This window comes from Vicugna pacos, chromosome 21 (assembly GCF_048564905.1).
Source record: "Vicugna pacos chromosome 21, VicPac4, whole genome shotgun sequence".
Taxonomy (NCBI): domain Eukaryota; kingdom Metazoa; phylum Chordata; class Mammalia; order Artiodactyla; family Camelidae; genus Vicugna; species Vicugna pacos.
Window position 1 is genome coordinate 28,419,721 of NC_133007.1, and position 19,356 is coordinate 28,439,076.

A 19,356-nucleotide genomic window follows, 5' to 3' on the forward strand; every position below is an offset into this window, starting at 1 on the left:
CCGGTGAGATTTCTGGGGCTCTAAGGGGCCTACTGCTCTTCCTGGAGCCGCAAAGCACGTTGGTCCCTGATCAGTGGCCTCATGTTCAGTCGGGGACTGCGCCTGGCTCCCCAGCCGCCTGGTCTGGCTTGAGCTGCTGCTCCAACTTGATTCTTTTCACTCCATGTTCCCAGACAGGCCCACACAGTCTCTTGGCTCTGCTCCTCTGTCAGTGCACAGGGAACTCCTCGACTCGCCAGCAGGGCATCCACCTTGCCCTTGAGAGCTCAAATGCCTTGCATTTGAAAGCTCAGTCTTCCAGTGTGTGGTACACAGTAGGTGCTCAATTACATCCTTTAAAGAGTGCACAGCCATTTGGGGGTCGCTCCCCGAGCGTCTCCTCTGAAGCGCTGCCTGCCAGCCCAGGACCAGCATCAGAAGGAAAACCATTTCTGAGCAGCCTGTGTTTTCTGGCCCCACCTCAGCTCCCCGAAGGCAGTTCAGTCTGCTGTCTGGCTTTCCTCCCACCACAGGGAGGGGCCTGCTGCCACAGGAGGGGCGCCCGCAGAGAGGGCGACTGTTTAGGAGGCATGAGGAGGGGTTCAGGCCCCATCCTCATCTCAGAAAGGGAAACACCAGGCCACAGAGGGTAAGAGGAACGCCTCGGCCCCAGTTCCTCACCGTGCACAGAGCTTCCACGTCTCCAAGGGCTTTTCAGATTCAACATTTCATCTGATCTTTCCCCACAAACCTTGTAAAGTAGGGGTAGAATGGCAGACATTACTTCCATTTACCAGATGAGCAAAATGAGGCAGGAGATGATACCAAGTGCTTGACTTTGGAAGCAGAACTGGAATCAGAACCCAGGTCCCCCGACCGCCGGCCCAGTACCTTCCTGGCTCCTTTATGAGCCACTGGGGCAGGGAAGAGCACTGGTACGCCCCACGTCGGTTTTCACAGCCAGCACCCCAGCAGGAGGAGCTCATGCTTTTCTCAGAAGTAACACGCAGCTGAGGGCGCGAGGAAGGAGCCCAGGTTGCAGTGAGCTGCCTGGCCAGGAGTGAGACGGGGCTATGACCCTGCCACCATCTTGGGGCTCTGGGGGGGTTTGAGATGACACACATGGTCTTTAAACGAACAGTGCCTGGCCCAAAGTAAATAAGTAAATACTGACTGGTATTATGATTTAATCTGGGGTTAGAAGATTGAGCAGCGAAGTTCTATTTGGCTACACAAGTCTGAGTGCCTGTGCTGACATCTCAAAGCGGGCCCCAGGAGGAAGCTATTGAATGGTCTGAATTTTCCCCCAGCAGGAGAGCGCCTCTGTGGCTTAATCGGCCTGCACAAAGCACCCTGGTACCTTCCCCAAGTGTGGACCAGGAGGCCCTGGCCTGCTCAGCACCCTGCCAGGGACCTGTCATCAGCAGCTGATTCCACTTCTTGACTCATGACCTGGGATTACTGGGGATCTGAGCACCCCAGGGAGGCAGGTCACTGCCCACTGGCTGATCGCTGAGAACGGGTGGGTCCTGGAGGCCGGGCCAGACCTATCTGTGTGGAGGCAAAGCAAATCTAAGCCAAGATTCTGGACAGAATTAGAGAAAACATCCCCATCTCAGCCTCCATCTGCCTGGCTAGGGCTGGGCATGAATGCCAGGCAGAGCAAGGGAAATTTTACTCAAAGCTAAATGACCAAGATGCTGGGGATGGACCCTTCCTAAGAGCAGCTGAGAGATACATTCAGATCTGAGCCCAGAGCTCCTGGCGGAGTCAGCAGTGTGCCAAGCTCCAGGGGCCCCGGCCTCTCTCCGTGAAGGTGTAGGTCTCAGAGGAGAGGACAGTGGCTTCCTGAGCAAGGCCACCGCCACGGAATCTGTTCTGGTCACTCTCCCAAAGCAGTGCAGTCAGTTCTCACTAAGCAGCGGCGCCCTCCTGCCGGGGACCCGCTGCCTCTCTGGGACAAGCTCTTCAGAGCCGAGGGCTGTGAGCACAGGTTAGGGGCGGGGTAAGTCAAGTTAGGACCAGTGGGTGTGTCACTGCCCCGCCCTGGCCACACTGAGACTTTTGTTCCCTATCCCTTCTTATCCAGCTTCAGTCCTTTACACTGAAGTAGATTTTTAAAAATAGGAAAAGCTGTGGTGATCATTTTGTAATGTATAAAGACACTGAATCACCATGTTGTACACCTGAAACTAATGTAATAATATTGCAAGTCAGTTATACTTCAACTGAAAAAAAATAGCGAGGAAGGTATAGCTCAGTGGTAGAGTGCATGCTTAGCACTCAAGAGGCTCTGGGTTCAATCCCCAGTACATCCATTAAAAATAAATAAATAAATAAATAAAAGCCTAATTACCTCCCCCAACAAGAAACAAAAAAATAACAATAAGTAAGTAAGTAAGTAAGTAAATAAATAAATAGGTAAAGCACATAGTACACAGTGAAAAGCACCTCCTGCCTCTCCCTACCGGGTCCTCCCCAACCTTCGGCCAGATGCTGTGAACTTACTAAGATGGTGCACACATGCGCAAGCGTACCTGTCTGTAGGCTCCTTTTCTATCTCCTTTCAGTTACAGAGACTCCTCTGAGAATCTGATAAAGCCTGGGTTCTTCCCAAGAATACAGCACACACACACACGCACAGAATTAGTGTACAACTGCAGGGGTTTACACACACTCTGGGGTCCACTTTGTCCTCCTCAAAGGGAGATTCTGGCCGTGACTTACAGCAAGTGGGTCTGAGCCACGTTCTATCTCAACGCCGTCAACCCCACATACATCCCCTAAGTGCCGAGATCGCGACAAGATCTCAACAAGGGAGCCCTTCTAAGGCTTTGACAAAGAGGCTGAGGCAGGCAAGCCATTCAGTGCCTTCTTTCAATAGCTTCCTATTATATTTAGAATAAAATAAAATCAAAACTTTTAACATGGCCCCCAAAGCTCTTCGTGCATGGTCTGACCTGAGCTTCCCTCCTGGTCTATCCCACCACTATTACCCCTCACCCCCATCCCCTCACGCTGCTGTAGCCACACCAACCTTTTTCTCTGTTCCACCTTCTTCCTATTGAACAGGTCAAGCCCAGCCCCACCTCAGGACCTTTGCTTAAGCTGTCCCCTCTGCCTGGAAAATGACTTCCCCTGATAGTAGTATTGCTGGTTCCTTCTGGGGTAGCTCCAACGTCATTCCTTGGAGAAGCCTTCCCCAACGACCTTTCCAAATGCTATGCCCCCGGCACCTCTTCTCTCCAACATCCTATTTTATTTTCCTCAGGGCATTTGCCACTTCTGAAATTATATATATATATATATATAGTCAATTATTGTCTGTCTTTCCCCAGCAGGGTGAGCTCCAAGAAGCCAGTGGCCTTGCCAGTAACATATACAGCACCTAGAACAGTGCCTGGCACACACTATGTACTCGGTAAACATCTGTGCATTGGACAGAGAATTTTGGAGGAGGTTCGGTAAGAATCTTGACTCAAATCTCCATCCACCAAGACAGCCGCAGGCAATCCCTGTTCCAGTTCTAGGCAAAATTCCTGCCTTTCCCTCATTTCTCTATTCCCAGCTCTCCTACGCTTTACCCAGATCTCTAGAGCCCCTCCCTCCCAATCAGCATCTAACAAGAACTCTTTTGTGATTTTCTGCCTGGGAGATTTAATCTGAGTCAATCTGGCCTCCGTTGCTCTCACTTGGTTGAGTCCAAAGGTCTGCTCAGCATTTCCAGTGGATCAGCCAGCAACTCTGCTGTTTGAGGGCTCAGAGCTCCACCCCAGGGGGAACTGGAGAACTGACAGAGGTCTAGGCCTCAGCTCCCTGTGCCTTCCTTCCAGGGTCTTGTGGAAACAATGAAGACCAACCAAACAAGAGGCAGGCTATTTATTTATTCTGTCCTTGCTATAGCAAGGAAGCCAGCCATGGTCACTTGCATTTTGGCAGAGACTCAAAGGCACGCAGAGAAGTGGGAAAGCTTTATACTGGAAAAAAGGGAAGGCTTTGGGTGTGCCCCGACTGTGGCTGTGGGCATGAGGACGCCTGTAGCCCAGAGCACCCTGTGTGATTGGTTAGGGGTGCATAGTTGGCTTCCTGTAGTTGGTCCCACGTTGGAGGCGGGGCCACAGGTAGGGAAGCCACCAGCTACTAATCCAGTGCTGGTGTTTTGAGCCAGTTGTTGTAGAAGCTATTGTTCAGCATCCTGGGCTGTTACTAGAGACAGTCTGGCTTCCTGCAAATCCGATGCATAGAGTACCTGGGGGGCTTACTGAATGAAGACAAGGGGTTGGTTTCCTGGGCAGGTTTCAGAGGGTTGGGGGTCAGAGTTCTATTTTCCATATGACTTGGCCGCTGTCTGTCTGTGCGCTCAGTCTCAGTCTGCAAGGCAGACTTGGGTCTCAGCTGATCTTGCTGAGCCGCTATGAGGCAGACACATTATGTGTGAGGTGCTCTGTGAGTTGTGAAGGTTTCAGTGTGAGGGAGGGCTGTGGGAGGCAGCTGCAAAGAGCCTTTCTCATCAAAATGAGGAGCCTGAATATACCTAGGCAGTAATAATAATAATAATGCCAGCGTTTAGTGAACTGGTATCACTGCTCTGAGCCCACACAGAACCCCTACAACAATCCTATGAAGTAGTTACTATTATTATCTCCATATAATAGATAAAAACATTGAGGCACAAAGTGGTTAAGGAACTTGCCCCGGATCACACAGTATCAGAGAGAAAAGAACGCTTAGATTGGCACAAGATTGGCAGCAACTATGCTCCCCCATATGCTGCCTCCTGATTCAACCTCTTGTCCTTGAATGTGGGTCCTGATGCATCACTAGCCATTGGGTATAAAAACCACCTCTTACTAAGTGCCAGCATGGTATTAAGCATGTACACGTACTAAGACATTTAATCTTTGCAACAGCCTTGGAGATAAGGAACTGTGACTATCATTCCTGTTTGATAGAAAACTGCAGAGCCTAGTGGCACGGCCCAGGCCTCTGAGCCTGGAGTCTGCACATCTACCACTGAGCCACACTGATGAGTCAAGCCCTGATTGACATAGTGGCTCCATGCAGTGGCTCCATGGCTAAAAGCCAAATCCAAGTCAGTGGTTCTTGCCTTTCTGGATCACAAACCCCTGTGAGAATCTGGTGGAAGCTATAGACACTCACCCCAGAAAAATGTACAAGTACACACACACACACACGCTTCAGGAAATTCACAGGTCCCCCTCACAAGCCTTTCCCCGGTAGGTGGATGACAGGGGCAGACCTCTGCGGTGAGTGATTCAGCTAAGGGATATTCTCCAGTCTGGAACTAAAGGGCAAGCCTTGAATTCCGAAAGGTTTAATCTATTGAGAGTGGAAATGAAATTCCGTATCTACTTTTATTTACTTTACCAGAGAACAGAACAGAAAATTAATGGAATAGAATATAGGTCAGAAGAAAATATCCAGAATGATGCATAGGAGAGTAAAAAGATGGGAAATGGAGAGGAGTGAGACAAGGAAGTCACAGCGAAAAGGTCTAGCGTCCCCTGAGAAAAGGAAAGAATGGACATAGGCAATGCTCAAATTTTTGAAGAACTGATGAAACCCACCAAATCATACATTTAAGAATGGAACAAATCCTAATCTGGATAAATAAAAAAGAAACTCACCACCTTAGACATTACAGTGAAATTGCAGAAAACCAAAGACAAAGAGAAAATAGTGAAAGTAGTCAGAGTAAAACACACAGATTATGTTCAAAAGCCATAATATCTGGAGGACTCACACTTCCCAATTTCAAAGCTTACCACAAAGTTACAGTAATTAAGATAGTGTGGTGTTTGGCACAGGGGTAAACAAATAGGTCAACTGAATAGAATTCAGAGTCCAGAGTAAATCCTCACATTTACAGTCAGTTGAATTTCAACATGGGTGCCAAAAATTCAATGGGGAAAGAATGGTCTTTCCAATAATGGTTCTGGGACAACTGTATATCCACATATAGATGATTGAAATTAGACCCCTACCTCATGTCACACACAAAAATTAACTCGAAATGGGGCAAAGACCTAAGTACAAGAGATAAAACTAAGAAATTCTTAGAAAATGACAAAGATAGAACTAAATCTTAATGGCCTTGGGTTAGGCAATAATTTTCTACATATGACATTAAAAGCATAAGCAACTAAAGACAAAACAGATTTACTGAGCTTTATGAAAATTAAAAGCTTTTGTATTTCAAAGGAAAAAGTGGAAAGTGAATATATATCTGACAAGGGACTTTTGTCTAGCCTATATAAAGAACTATTGCAACTCAATAGTAAACAGACAAATACCAATTAAATAATGGACAAAAGATTTGAACCGACACTTCTCCAAAGATATACAGATGATACATGGAAAGATGTTCAACATCATTAACCAGTAGGGAAATGCAAATCAAAGCCACCAGGAAATACCACTTCACACCCAGCAGGGTGCTAAAATAAAAGCGATAATAAGTGTTGCTGAGGATGTGGGGAATCTGGAACCCTCATACATGGTGGCTGGGATTGTAAAATACTGCAGCTACTCTGGGAAACAACCTGGCAGCTCCTCAAAAGGTTAAACATAGGATTACCATGTCACCCAACAACTTTACACCTAGGTATACACCTGAGAAAAATGAAAACATTCGTTCACACAAAAACTTGTACATGAATAGTCATAGCAGAATTGTTAGTAATAGCCCCCAAATGGAAAAAAACCCAAATTGTTCATCTGCTGAAGAATGGATAAATAAAATGGGCTATATCCATACAGTGGAATATTAGTCAGCCACACAACATGGATGAAGCTTGAAAATACTATGTTAATTAAAAGAAGGCAGACTTAAAAAGCTACATATTGAATGATTCCCTTTACATGAAATGTATAGATTAGGCAAAAATCTATAGTGACAGGAAGTAGGTTAGGGGCTGCCTAGGGCTGGTGTCGGCGGGGGTGTTGACAGGGGAATGAGGATGACTGGTGAAGGCTAAGGGTCTCTTTCTGGGGTGATAAAAGTGTTCTAAAATCCATTGTGGCGATGGTTGCATAACTTTGATGAATATACTAAAAACCATTGAACTGCACACTTTAAATGAGTAAGTTATATGGTAAGTGAATTATATTTCAGTGAAGCTGTTACCAAAAAAAAAAAAGAAGATAGAACAGGTGGGACAAACTGAAACTAACAGATATAAATGCAAAAATATCACTGTCAGTGGACCAAATGCTCCCGTTAAAAGACTAACAGTTGTCTGACTAGATTTTTTTTAAAAAATCCAACTATAGGCCTTTGGAGACAAAACAGAAAAAAAAAAAGAAGAAGAGAAGGCACAAATGAACCCTCTCAGGAATGAGAAACAGGGCATTACCATAGTCCCTGCAGACCTTAAAAAGAAACAAAGAGGATATTATAAACTTTATGCTAAAGCACTGAAAAGTTTTTACAAAATGTATAAATTCCCAAGGGGGAAGAAGACAACTTACAAAAATTTAACCAGGAAGAAATAGGAATTTGGAACAGACTAATAACTTAAAAGTACTGAAACACTAGTTAAAATTTTTCCCACAAAGCACGTTCCAGGCCCGCAGGGCTTCACCAGTGGCGTCCACCAAACACTTGCAGAAGGAATGAGGTCAATTTTACAGACTCTTTCGGGGAATAGAAGCTATTCCATTTGCCAGCTCATTTTGAGGCTAATACAATATATTGTAAGTATACTATATTAACAGTTTTTCTAGATATTATGATGTTTTGACATGCTAAAAAAAACACTTTCTGGCTGGGGAGAAACAATTCTTAGAGATGGTGAAGGGTCCAGCTGGGAGCGTAACCCAGGACCACACCTCCTCTCTCCCGCCCTTTCACTCCAGGAGGCAATATTCCTCTGTTTCACTTAACCAGGGCCATGTGCCAGGCAACTAGGGACCACACATATAGCCTAAAGTTGGCCGAAATTATTCAAGCTAGCTCACTCTGCCCTGCCCTACATTCCCATAGAAACCCCAGTAAAGGCTGTGTTCTAAGCCTTCCCCCACCACACTGTCTTCTGCCTCCTGACCACCCTGGTGTCTTTGCCATGTGTCCCTGTGTGGTGGGACATGCCTCTTGTTTCTGGGACCTCTGAGTATAACAAACTTTGTTTTTTCCTGAGCCTCTCTTCTGTTTCCTCTGAGACTATCCATCTCATAAAAACCACAAGACACATAATCTTCATATCAAAGTCTTATAAAAACATTGTGAGGAATAAAAATTATAGGTAAATTTCATTCATAAACAATGACACAAAAATTCTAAACCAAATATTAGGAAGTTGAATCCAGCAATATATAAAATCCCACTCCTGGGTATTTATATGAAAAAACAAAAACACAAATTCAAAAAGATGCATGCTCCCCAATGTTCATAGCAGCAGTATTTACAGTCGCTAAGTCATGCAAGCAACCTGTGTCCATCAACAGATGAATGGATAAAGATGTGATGTGGTATATATATACAATGGAATACTACTCAACCATAAAAAAGAGTTAAAATTTGCCATTTGAAACAGTATGGATGGACTTGGAGAGCATTATGCTAAGTGAAATAAGTCAGAGAGATACAAATAATTACACATGGAATCAAAAAATAAACAAGTAAAACCAACTGGTGAATATAACAAACAAAGACTCACAGATATAGAGAACAACCAAGTGGTTACCAGTAGGGAGAAGAAGTAAGAGGAGAGGGGCAAGAAAGGAGTATGGGATTAAGAGGTACAAACTACTATGTATAAAATAAATCAGGTACAAGGATCTATATGTAGTGCAACACAGGGAACATAGCCAATATTTTATAACTATAAATGGAATATAACCTTTAAAAATTGTGATTCACAATGTTGTACATTTGAAACTTGTTTAATATTGTACATCAACTATACCTAAATTTAAAAAAGAATGACACATCATGTCCAAGTTATGTTTATTATTATTTTAGTAATGCAAGCTAAGTTATCTTTTAAAAAAGTCAATTAATTTGCCACATTAATAAACCAAACAAGAAAAATCATAGATCATCTCAATAGCTGCAGGAAAAATACTTAATAAAATTCAACAGACACTTATGATATAAACTCTTAGCAAACTAGGAATAAGAGATGACTTCTTAATATGACAAAAGATACCCACAAAGCACCAACGGCAAACTTGTCAGTGGTGAAGTGTTGAGAGCCTTTGCTTTGAGATCAGCGATTTACTGCTGTGTAGAAAATTACCTCAACACTTAGTGGATTAAAACAACAAACATGTATTGTCTCACACATTGTGCACTAGGAATTTGAACGTGGCTTACCTGGGTGGGTCTGGCTCAGAGTCTCTCATGAGGTTGCAGTCCAGAAGTCACTCGGGGCTGCTTCTGAAGGCTCGACAGGGGCGAAAGGATCCTTCCAAGTCACCCACTTGGCTGTTAGCAGGAGGCCTCAACAACAAGCCTACTGGTTGGCTCGATTCCTCAATTTCTCCAAAAGACAGAATCAACCCAAGTGCCCATGAACAGGTGAATGGATAAATAAAATGTGGTATATCCATACAATGAAATATTAGCCTTAAACAGGAACAGAGTTCTGATGCATGCTACAACATGGACAAACCTGGAAAATATTATACTAAATGAAATAAGCAAGACACAGACGTATCTACAAATACTGTAGGTACTTACGTGAGGTTCCTAGAACAGGCAAATTCAGAGGCAGGAAGCGGGTTAGAAGTTACGAGGGGCTAGGGAGAGGTGGGAATGGGGAGTTACTGCTTAACAATTATAGTTTCTGTTCAGGGGTGACGAAAAAGTTTTGGAAGTATATAGTCGTGATGTTTGCACAACATTACAAATGTAACTAGTGGCACTGAATTGTATACTTAAAAATGGTTAAAACGGCAAATTTTGTTATATACGTTTTACCACAATCTTAAGAAAGTAAAATGTAATATATTGAAAACCATGGTATTGTGCACTTTAAATGAGTGAACTGTATGAATTATATCTCAGTAAAGTTTTTTAAAAAACCCAAGTAATTGTTTTTAGGATTCATATTTAGGTAGTAAAACAATAAAGAAAAAGCAAGTAAATGATTATGCGTATCAGGACAGTAGCATAGTGGTTACTTTATGGGGGCTGGAGGAGTCTGTGACCAGAAGGCCGTATTATAGAGGGCTTCCCGGGTGCTGGCAATGACCTTTTTCTTGACCCAGGTGGTTGTTGCTGGGAGGTTTCATTTTATAATAATCCACTGAACTATATACATTTATGTTTACTGCATTTTTTAAATGTGTACTACTTTTCACAATGCTTTTTTTAATTTAAAATTCAGCAAGAACAAAGTATTGGGGGGTTGGAGGAGGGCGGCTTTTTGAGTAGACAAGAAGTGTCTGCCATAAGGAAACAGAGCTCACCCATTTCAGCAGAGGCGGGAAGAGAGTCCTATGCGGACAGAGCAGCCTGTGAAAGTCCCTAAAGCACAAAAGGATGTGTGAACCTGAGGAAGTAAAAGGTGACCAGCCCAGTTCTGACCAGGCTGAGAGAGCAAGAGAGATGTGTCTGTGAGATGAAGTCCGCAGTCATCTCCTGCAGCACATAGGTTCTGTCAATGCTATCGCCTAAATGTCTTTAAAAGATGTCCCCTCTGTATTCATCCTCTGCACCATTAACAAAGTTCTGCTCTCGGAACTTCTCGGTTTTATTGATATTGAAGAGTTACGACTAATTTCAACCCCCGAACTGGTTCCAGTCTCTACCCTCTCTCTAGCTCATCCATTCCTGTTCACTTGTCTGTCCATCTAATTTATCTTTTTTTAAAAAAAATTCGTTCACATCACTTTTCTTTTACAATTCTTACAGGTGCTTATCCCCAGGTTGGCATGACTTCTGTAGTGCTTCAAGATCTTCCGGGGGGGAGGGCATAGCTCAAATGGTAGAGTGCATGCTTAGCATGCACAAGGTCTTGGCTTCAATTCCCAGTACTTCCTCTAAACATGAATAATTAACCTAATTACCCCCCCAAGTAAATAAATAAAATTAAAAAAAAACTTACAGAAAGCATGACTAAACCTAAATTTCCAGCCTCATGCCTAGCCTCTCCATACTACTTCTACTACCTACTGGCTCTTCAAATATTCTAACCACACCTTCTGCTTTGTTGCCTCCTCCAAGAAGACCTCCCTGAAAGCCAGGCTAGGTGGCTCCCACAGAATCCTGAGAATATGTCTCTCATTATATTCTAGTCTCCACAGAGCTAAAAGTCCTTGAGGACGGTGTTTTAATATTCTTTATAGCCAGAATACTTAGCACTCTAACACAAAACAGACACTCTGAACTTTTCATACACTCAGTGTTTTATACATCCTCTTTCCTTCCAGCAAAACCCTACCCAAGCTTGCATTCCTCTATGAAAGTTTCCCAGGCCCCTCCAAGTAGTTAGGGTCTCGGACTTCTTTACCTGAACTTAGTACATTTTATTAATTTTTCCCGGTTTTATTGAGATATAATTGACATTCAGCACTGTATTGAATTTAACATATTTTAACAGTTTATGTGTACAACGAAATGTCCTAATGTTAACAGGTCACTAACGGCAATCTTATCCATGCTTCAGTGTTCTACCCAAAGCCACCTCTTCCATTTAATAGTTCGCCAATCCCTAAACAGAATTATTTCCGTTAACTCTCGGCTCATGATGTTTATATCTATTGACCACTTGATATTCTTTCATTATAGCTGCTTACTACTGCTTTCCCGGTCTCCCCCCCGGTAGACTATAAACTCCTCGGGGCTGTCGTCCAACCTGTCCCTCTCCTCTCCAGACTCCACGCTACGCTTTGCCAATACAGTCTTTAAAGCACCCCCGGGAAGCTCCTGGAGGGACAGAGCCCTTTAAAGATGCCTCTGCCGGCAGAGCCGCCCGCCCGTCCCTCCACAGGCCGGGGCTCCTCCCCGCGAGCTGGTTCGGACCCGGACCCGGAGGGCTGACGAGCTGATGGGGTGGTGGAAAGAACCCACCCCGCTCTCTTCCCGCCCAGTCCTGCCTTCCAGCGGCTGTCGGCAAGGCTTCGGATATCCGCGCAGGCGCGCTGACGCTCTCCGAGAGCGAGACCCGAGCGTGTGGCCCTTGCTGCGCAGGCCCGAGCGGGTGGGCGGGCTTGCCGGCCTAGGGGCGGAGCCCGGGAGGCTCGCGCCCGCTCATTGGCTCCCGTGCTGACGGACAGGTGAAGAAGATGCTGAGACGCTGCTGGGTTAGAAACAGCAATGCGAGCAAAATGTAAATAAGTAAATAGATGGAGGAGTCGGGGACGGAATGGCGGGTGTCGGTTTGAGAGCTGCTGGGGCTCAGCTAGTCCCCGGCTGGGGCAGGACGGCAGTCCCTGTTTCACTCTCTTCCGCCATAGCCTGGGCCAGAGAGGATCTGCTTTCTGGAAAGTTGTCCAGGCAGCAGAGTCACAGAGGACTCGTCCCTGCCGGACCTGAGTCTTCATTACTATTCTTGCAGCATCAGCCTGGAGGCTGCGGTTTCTGGAGAGCAGCCTTCAAGGGCCGCAGGGTCCCGCTACAGTGTGGTCTAGCTCGGGTCTGGGAGCTACCGCTCAGGCATTGGCAAGGCACGGCACTGTCCGTACAGGCTTCCCAGGTTGCTGCCTGACTGCCGACTGACTATTCATTGTAAAAGGCAAATCTGAGCACATCCTCTGCTCCAAATCGCCGGCGCCCTCGCGGCAGAGGCGCCCAGATCCACTTTAAACTTTGCGGATGAGTCATTCGTGATACGTTTCTGCTGATCTTTCTAGTCACATCTGGGAGGAACAACCACCAGTCAGGTCCTTTCAACCTTTGTGTTTCTGCATGTGCTGCCCCTTCCCCTCAGCCATACCTACCCCTTGCATTCTCTACAGCTCTCCTGGAGACGCTCCGACCTCAGCCCCGCAGAGGCCTTCCTTGGTGTCCACGCACTGCCCCCAGCCCTCCTCCCAGCTCTGGCCGGGTTATTGCCTGCTCCAAGCATCCTGGCGCTCTGGCAGCCCTGTGCCACAACACTAATCCCACTTGCTAGGTTCCTGGAATGTGAGCAACCTGATGGAAGAAACTGTGTGTTTTTGGGATGTGTGATCTAGCCTAGTACACATCACTAAGAGTTCAATATATGAATGAGTAAACACATGGACTCCAAGGATCAAAAGTGAAGACTGAAAAACGTCAGGCAGGGCTGTGGCATTTTGGGGGGCTCACCAAAGACATGAGCCATGTCCTTTTCACTTCTGAATCCTGATAGCCAGTTAACAAAGTGACATTCCTTTAAAGTATGTGAATAAATTCAAGATGACAAATAGTGAAGCTTAGCCGTTTAGTTATGGTCCCAACACAGTCCGTGTAAGGACTTCTGCTCAGCTAGTGGGGGTGGGGCACTAGGCCTCAGGGGCCAGTCACTGAAGAAAATCTGGACAGGCTTAGGAGGGCGTGTTTGTGTGAGACATTACAGACAACAATGAGGCCAAATCCAAGAGGTGTTTACTGTAAGGAGTATTCCAGGAGGGTGGGGTGGGGCGGGGTTCCCCCAATCTGATCCTCCAAGGCTGTGGGGTGACTCACTCTTCCTTGGGCTCATGGGTGGGGCTGAAATTTGTTCCCTGAGTTGGGTCCTGCTCCCCCTGGCCCTTGGCATCCCCAGTGTCTCCAGCCACTAGAGCCACATTCCTCAGATAATTAGTGTTGAAGCAGTTGATCTGTTCATCCCCAGGACTCAGTTTACAGCAGAGGGCAGAGTCTCGCCAGAAGTTACGTCGGGGGCCACACAGGTCATCGATGAAGGCTGATTTCTGATGAAGGAGTAAAACAGAGATGGCGGGGTCAGAGGGTTCTCAGAGGTCAGGTAAGGCTATTTGGGTGCCCAAAGCCCCTCTTCCCTCAGCTTCTACTGCTCTCTCAGTGCACCCCTTCCTGGGGCTGAAAGAGTACTAGGCTGCCTTCCACAGCTAGGCTCCTTGTGACCTTGTGACAGACAGATGTGAACACCTAGAAATGTCAGAAGCTAGAGGCCCGGAGAAGGCATAATAGGAACTTGGAAGTGGAGAGCAGATCGGGTCAAGAATGAAGACTTCTGGAACTAAGAAAAAAGATCTTCCCACTAGTCTTCATTATTTCTGTGGGCTGGGTTGAGGCACTAAAAGAAGGGGTAGCCAGCAGTCCAGCTCCCTCACTCCCCACCCCTGCATTCCTTTGAAGACTGTGACCTCCTGCCCTCACACTCACTTCCTCCTCGGCACAGCAGGCCTGCTCTGGAAATGGCAGTTCACAGCAGCGGGCAGTCATGTTCCGGATCAGCCCAGGAATCTGCTTACTATGTTGGGGGGAAAAGGGCAGAGGTCAAAGTCTCTGGGTATCCCCAGACATCAAAATGGTGCTTGCAGACCATGATTTTGCTTTTCCCAAGAATGTCCCAGAGGGTGCCCCAGAAGGGAGGTTTTGGGGAAGGGAAGAGAGCTGGAGGAGAACTGGACAAGACTTACTGCTTGGTGAGAACCCTTTGATTTCCACAGAGATGGCTCATGAGGTTGGGGGTGACTCGGCTGAGGTCAAGGGTCAAGATGTCCCGGTCATAGTTGGGATAAGGAGCCCGACGGGCAAAGCACTCATCGCGGGCAGGGCTAGGAGGGTAGCGGCAACACGAGTGGTGGTGGGTCTTTATAGCCTGTTCCCAATCACAGTATCCATCAAGGGTATCCTCCCACTGTGGGCCAGAGAGAGGGAAGTCAGAAGCTAGGACCCTTGGCCCCTTCTCTCCTGAACTTCTGCTTCCCTTACTGCCCCATGTTATGAGATGAGGGATGCCCAGCCCCGGTGCCAAAAAGGAAGGGCGAAGAACCAGAGGGCAAGGAGGCAGCTGTGGTTGTATGGGGTTGGGAAGGTGGAAAGACAGAAGCACAGATGAGGTTCCGAGCTGGCCACAGGAGATGAGCTGGAACGGGAGACGGAGAGGGTCAGGTGAGGCCAGAGCTGGACGGATGGTTGGCAGACAGGTGCATGTGTGGGATCTTGGGTGGACGAGACCAGGAGTGCAGGATGAAGATGCATGACGAACAGACTCAGACGAGGAACACAGTGGATGGGCGGACACTCTCAAGCAGACAAACGGGCAGACGTGCTCACAGTGGGTAGGTACATGGATGAATGGGCCGGTGGGATCAGAGGTCGGAGATGGGTGGGCAGGCAGAGAGGCTCTCGGGATGCTGGGATGCCCACTTACAGCCTTCCATGTACAGGTGTGGTTGTTCCCCTGCCGGCAGCAGCGCTGGAACTCCCCCTCCAGGCGGGTCAGAGCCTGCAGCTGCCTTTGGATGGGGTCAGTAGCTGGGAGGTTGCGCGGCACAGAGCGGAAGCGTCTTAGGTGGCAGATGTTCTTGATATTGTCCAGTGTGGGAAGCCCCGGGGGAAAAGGCAGCTCGGGGCCCGAGGAAATACCAGGCTGGCGGCTGGGGCAGGCCCGGAGCTGGTAGTGTGGCCGGGGAGCTTCCTCCTGGAAGCAGGAGAATCGAGCCTCCCCCTGCTGTTTGCAGCACCAGTGGGCTCGGGTCTTGACCGAGAACTCGGCCTCACAGAACCGGGTCATTGCGTCCTCCCACTAGAGCGAGAGGGGTGGATCAGCCCAGCAGCCCACTGTCCACATTCCTGTCTTCCTCCAGAGAAGGACCCCGGGCAGGCAGACAGGGAAGAGGCAGAGGCCGTGCTCTGCTCCTCTAGCACACCGAGGAGGCTCACGGTCAGGCCAGTCAAAGGGACCTGAGGTTCCTACACCCCAGGCTTAGGCCTCTAGTCCTTGAAACACACGTATACTGTCTAGAGGGTTAAAGAACACCTGCAAAGTCAAGAGCCCAACCCTTACCACGAGTTTTGCACAGTCCAAGCGGTTTGTGTGGCTGTGACAGCGGCAGCAGCGGGAATATCCAGTCTCCAGGAGATTGAGGGTCTCACCCTGGCGACTAAGGTGGGAGAAGCCAGTCTGGGGCAGGTTCCAAGGGCCGTACACCACATGCTGACGATTAGGAAGGCAGATCTGGTCCAGGTTGTCTGGAGAAGGCCTTCCGGGGGGAAAGCCATCCAGCCGGTGGCCCCAGCCCCCGCGGGATCGGCCCTGTTGGCAGTGCAGGGCTGGATTCCAGGACTCAGGCTCTGGGGGCTTGTGATTCATGAAGGCGGCTGACTTGTCTAGAAAGTGGAAAACAGAGTGGAAGGGGAAACATGTGGAGGAATAGAGAAAGGCTGGATTGAGTCAGAAGGTTTGAGAGAACTTGGGGTTGAGGAGAAAGAGTTGGGGGGATACAGGGGAAAAGAGGAAGAAATGAATTTGTGGCTCTTACCTTCAGAATGACTGACTGAAAGGCAAAGAGAACTAAGTCATAAAAGGTGTCACCCTTACAGCGCCCCCCAGCCCCTAGTCCGGCCTGCTCCCTGTGCTGCTGCCCCAGGCTCAGGACCCCTGCTTCCCCCAGCGCCCTCCAGCAGCTGAGCACTAAAGCAGGAGGATGGACAGACCGACGCTGTCACTCGCTCGCTCTCTGCTTAGACTGGAAGGTCACGTCTTCTTGATATAGGAAAGGTGGGTGCATGAACAGAAAGCATGTTGGGAGGGGCCTCTCTAGAAGACGGGGACCTGGCCAGTTCCCATTCATAAGAAGGAACTCAGTAGAGAAGCAAGCGAAAATAAATGCTACTTTTATGTCATTTAACCTCATAAGTTTATAAAATAGGTATTATTTCCCCAATCTTACAATGAAGACACTAAGGCTTGGAGAGGTAGCTCACCCCAGGCAACGACACAGCTAGTAAGTGGCAGAGCCCCAAAGGCCGTGCTTGTCAGGCCGTCAGCCAAGGGCAGGCAGGAGGGTAAACAGGGGAAGGAGGCTCTTACCTTCCTTCTGCTCCGTAGGGAGCTGGGGAGGGGGCAGCTCTTCTTGGAGGGGGATGGCTTCCTGAGGAAGAGGGGGATCCCCTGCAGGATAGGGTGAGGGCACAAAGAAGCAAGGATTAGACTGACGTCAGCAAGATGTCGTGGGCTGGAGGCAAGGAAACAGGCAAGCACTCACCTTTCTTTCCCACAGGGAGTGGAGGGGGCCGCTCCTCCTCCTGGATAGGGATGGCTTCCTGAGAGCGAGAGGGCTGCACTACAGAAAGGGGAGTGTGTGAGTCGCCCCCCCTTCCTCCCCTTCCCACCACAGATCAGGAAGTAAGCCAGCCAGAAGACCGGACGTGCAGCTGAGACACGTGCATGGTGCACTTACCTTCACTCTGCCCCTCAAAGTGAGGGCTATGCTGAGAGGTGTCAGGGTGATCCTGGGGGAGGGCTTGGGACAGGGGTGGGGAAGGGGGTGCAGCATAGCCAACTAGAGGCAAGAAGGGAGATGGTCAGAGCCTTCATTTCCTCCTGGACCCCCAGTCCCATGCCACTGTCCCGAACTCTTTACCTTCTTGGAGGTGGTGGGTGAGGTGCTCTGGCCCCAGCTCCTTCTGCCCTGGAGCCTTAAAGCCTGGAATAGGGTGAGTCAGGGGGCATTTTGAGGGGCCCTTTCCTGGCCCTGAGAATGGGAGGGGGAGGAGGTGGAGGTCAAGAGCTTAAAAAGATGACCAAGACACTAGAAGCTTCTCTGTATTGTTCCTGCCCCACTTCCCCTAAGCCACCGGCAACACACCTAGTCGTGACTGAGCAGGTTCTGAGAAACCCTGTGATAATCCTACAGCCTCACCTTTACCAGGCACGAAGCCTTGGGTCTCCCAAGTCCAGGCCTAAAGGGAATGTGACACATGGGGCTGGGGAGGAAGGCCTTAATCTCCTATCAGCATCTTTCCCTCAGGGCTTCTGGGCTCTCCCCCGAGTCTGGACCTTGAATTGGCTGGAGTTTCACCTGCCCATCTCTTCCACCCTCCCACCTACTCCAGGTCCTTTACACATCTTTGGACTTTCTGATAAGGAGCCCACCCAGAAGCTGAAGTGCTTCCCCTCCAGCTAGTCTCAATTTAGGACCTGGGGAACCCGGATGGTTCAAGACTCCTGAAGCAAATAACCCCACAGCCACAGGGAAAGGAATGGCTTGTTGCTGATCTGTAGTCACAAAAGACTACGACCTGGGAGGAACGAGATGGGGCCTTGCAGAGATAGACTAGATCTATGACGCTCTCTCAGGTTTCCCTCAGTAACGTCCTGTTTGGTATCCAAACAGGTAACGTGTGTGCGAGCGAGAGTGGCCATGCCGGGCCCCCTGTGGATGGCTGAGACCCTCCCATCTCCTCTCCTAACCAGCCAGGGGGCCGGTCAGGGCTCCCTGGGTCAGCAGACTGGTTTTGAGCAGCCTGGCAGCCCCTTCTTCCTCTCTCCTCTGCCAAACAGGCCCCACATATATATCCTCCTCAGACAGAAGCCCACTCTGTAAATCCACCCATCTCCTCAGGAGTTGTCCATTTGACTCCAATTATGTGCTTCTAGGCAGCGAACTCTAGGAGCCCCTTTCTTTCTGTGCCCCTGCTCCCCCGCCCTGGTTAAAGGCCCCAGTGCCCAGGCCTACTGAGGGCCTGCTCAGAAATGGGCAGCCAAGCGGGTATCTTCCTGCTGGTGAGGAGCCAGCCAGGATGGCTAGCCCCCGGCCCCCGGCCCCCGGCCCATGCTGGCCAGGACCCCTTCCCCAGTGCTGGCTCCAACCCCAGCTCACCTTCCTCAGAGGCTACAGAAGCAACAGCCAAACAGGCCAAGACCAAGGCTGCTCTGGACCTGGTCCCCATCCTGGGGCAAGGACTGGTTGGCGGCCACCCAGGTAGGTCCTCAAAGGCAGATCTGATTTGAAGGGCTGGGCAGCTGGGAGCCTGCTTCTCCAGTCGCTGTGACTGCTGTTGTGAGCTTCAGGGCCGGTTCCCTCTCCTTTTTATATGGCTGTCTGGGGATGGCTCCCGCCCTCCTCAGCTTCCTGCCGTGACTCAGGCCCAGCTGCTCCTCCTTCCAGACACTCCTTCCAAACTCACCCTGAAGCCTCCTGAGAGGATTGAGAAGAATGGAGGTGAACCTAACCCCAAGAGAAACTGATTCTGAGAGTCATGGAGCGAGAGGAGTCTGAGGCCTTATTTTAGGCCTCAGTGCCTGCATTTGCATGCCGCTTCTGTGGAGAACGGATCTGACACCCTGCTGGACTGGGACTGGGGAGACCGGGCGCTGGGGAGAGGGACAGGGCAGCTACCCCGGGAGCTCCCCTACCAGTGAGAAGCCTGGGTGTCCTCTTTCAATTCCTCCAACCCCCTAGGACAAAAGAGAGGGAGAGACTCAAATTCCTTTTCATGTCCCCATCAGGAGTCAGAGATGAAGACACACA

At 48.8% G+C, this 19,356-nt stretch overlaps 1 protein-coding gene across 10 annotated transcripts; it reads right to left on the bottom strand.

The window, feature by feature from the left end:
• Positions 1-13,499: 13,499 nt before the first annotated feature.
• Positions 13,500-19,217, bottom strand: ECM1 (extracellular matrix protein 1). 10 transcript variants are annotated; one of them, XM_015250112.3, is made up of 11 exons: positions 18,706-19,217; positions 17,467-17,529; positions 17,284-17,385; positions 17,089-17,166; positions 16,914-16,994; positions 16,363-16,377; positions 15,888-16,210; positions 15,252-15,626; positions 14,515-14,735; positions 14,258-14,345; positions 13,500-13,824 (listed from the first exon to the last, which is right to left on the bottom strand). In XM_015250112.3, the coding sequence occupies exons 1-11, from the start codon at positions 18,773-18,775 to the stop codon at positions 13,594-13,596; spliced, it is 1,647 nt and encodes a 548-aa protein (XP_015105598.1). In that variant the 5' UTR covers positions 18,776-19,217; the 3' UTR covers positions 13,500-13,593. The 10 variants fall into 10 exon arrangements, with proteins under 10 accessions (XP_015105598.1, XP_072802739.1, XP_072802743.1 ...); XM_072946638.1 differs by having other exon boundaries at positions 17,467-17,577; XM_072946642.1 differs by lacking the exon at positions 17,284-17,385.
• Positions 19,218-19,356: the final 139 nt, after the last annotated feature.

Bases quoted from the DNA above. Each gene is read 5' to 3' on its own strand.
- ECM1 (XM_072946638.1), bottom strand. From the start codon at position 18,775: ATGGGGACCAGGTCCAGAGCAGCCTTGGTCTTGGCCTGTTTGGCTGTT. The intron at 17,386-17,466 runs GTAAAGAGTTCG...TCTTGCCTCTAG, and splicing joins CACCCACCACCTCCAAGAAG to TTGGCTATGCTGCACCCCCT. The intron at 17,167-17,283 runs GTAAGTGCACCA...CCCTTTCTGTAG, and splicing joins CTTTGAGGGGCAGAGTGAAG to TGCAGCCCTCTCGCTCTCAG.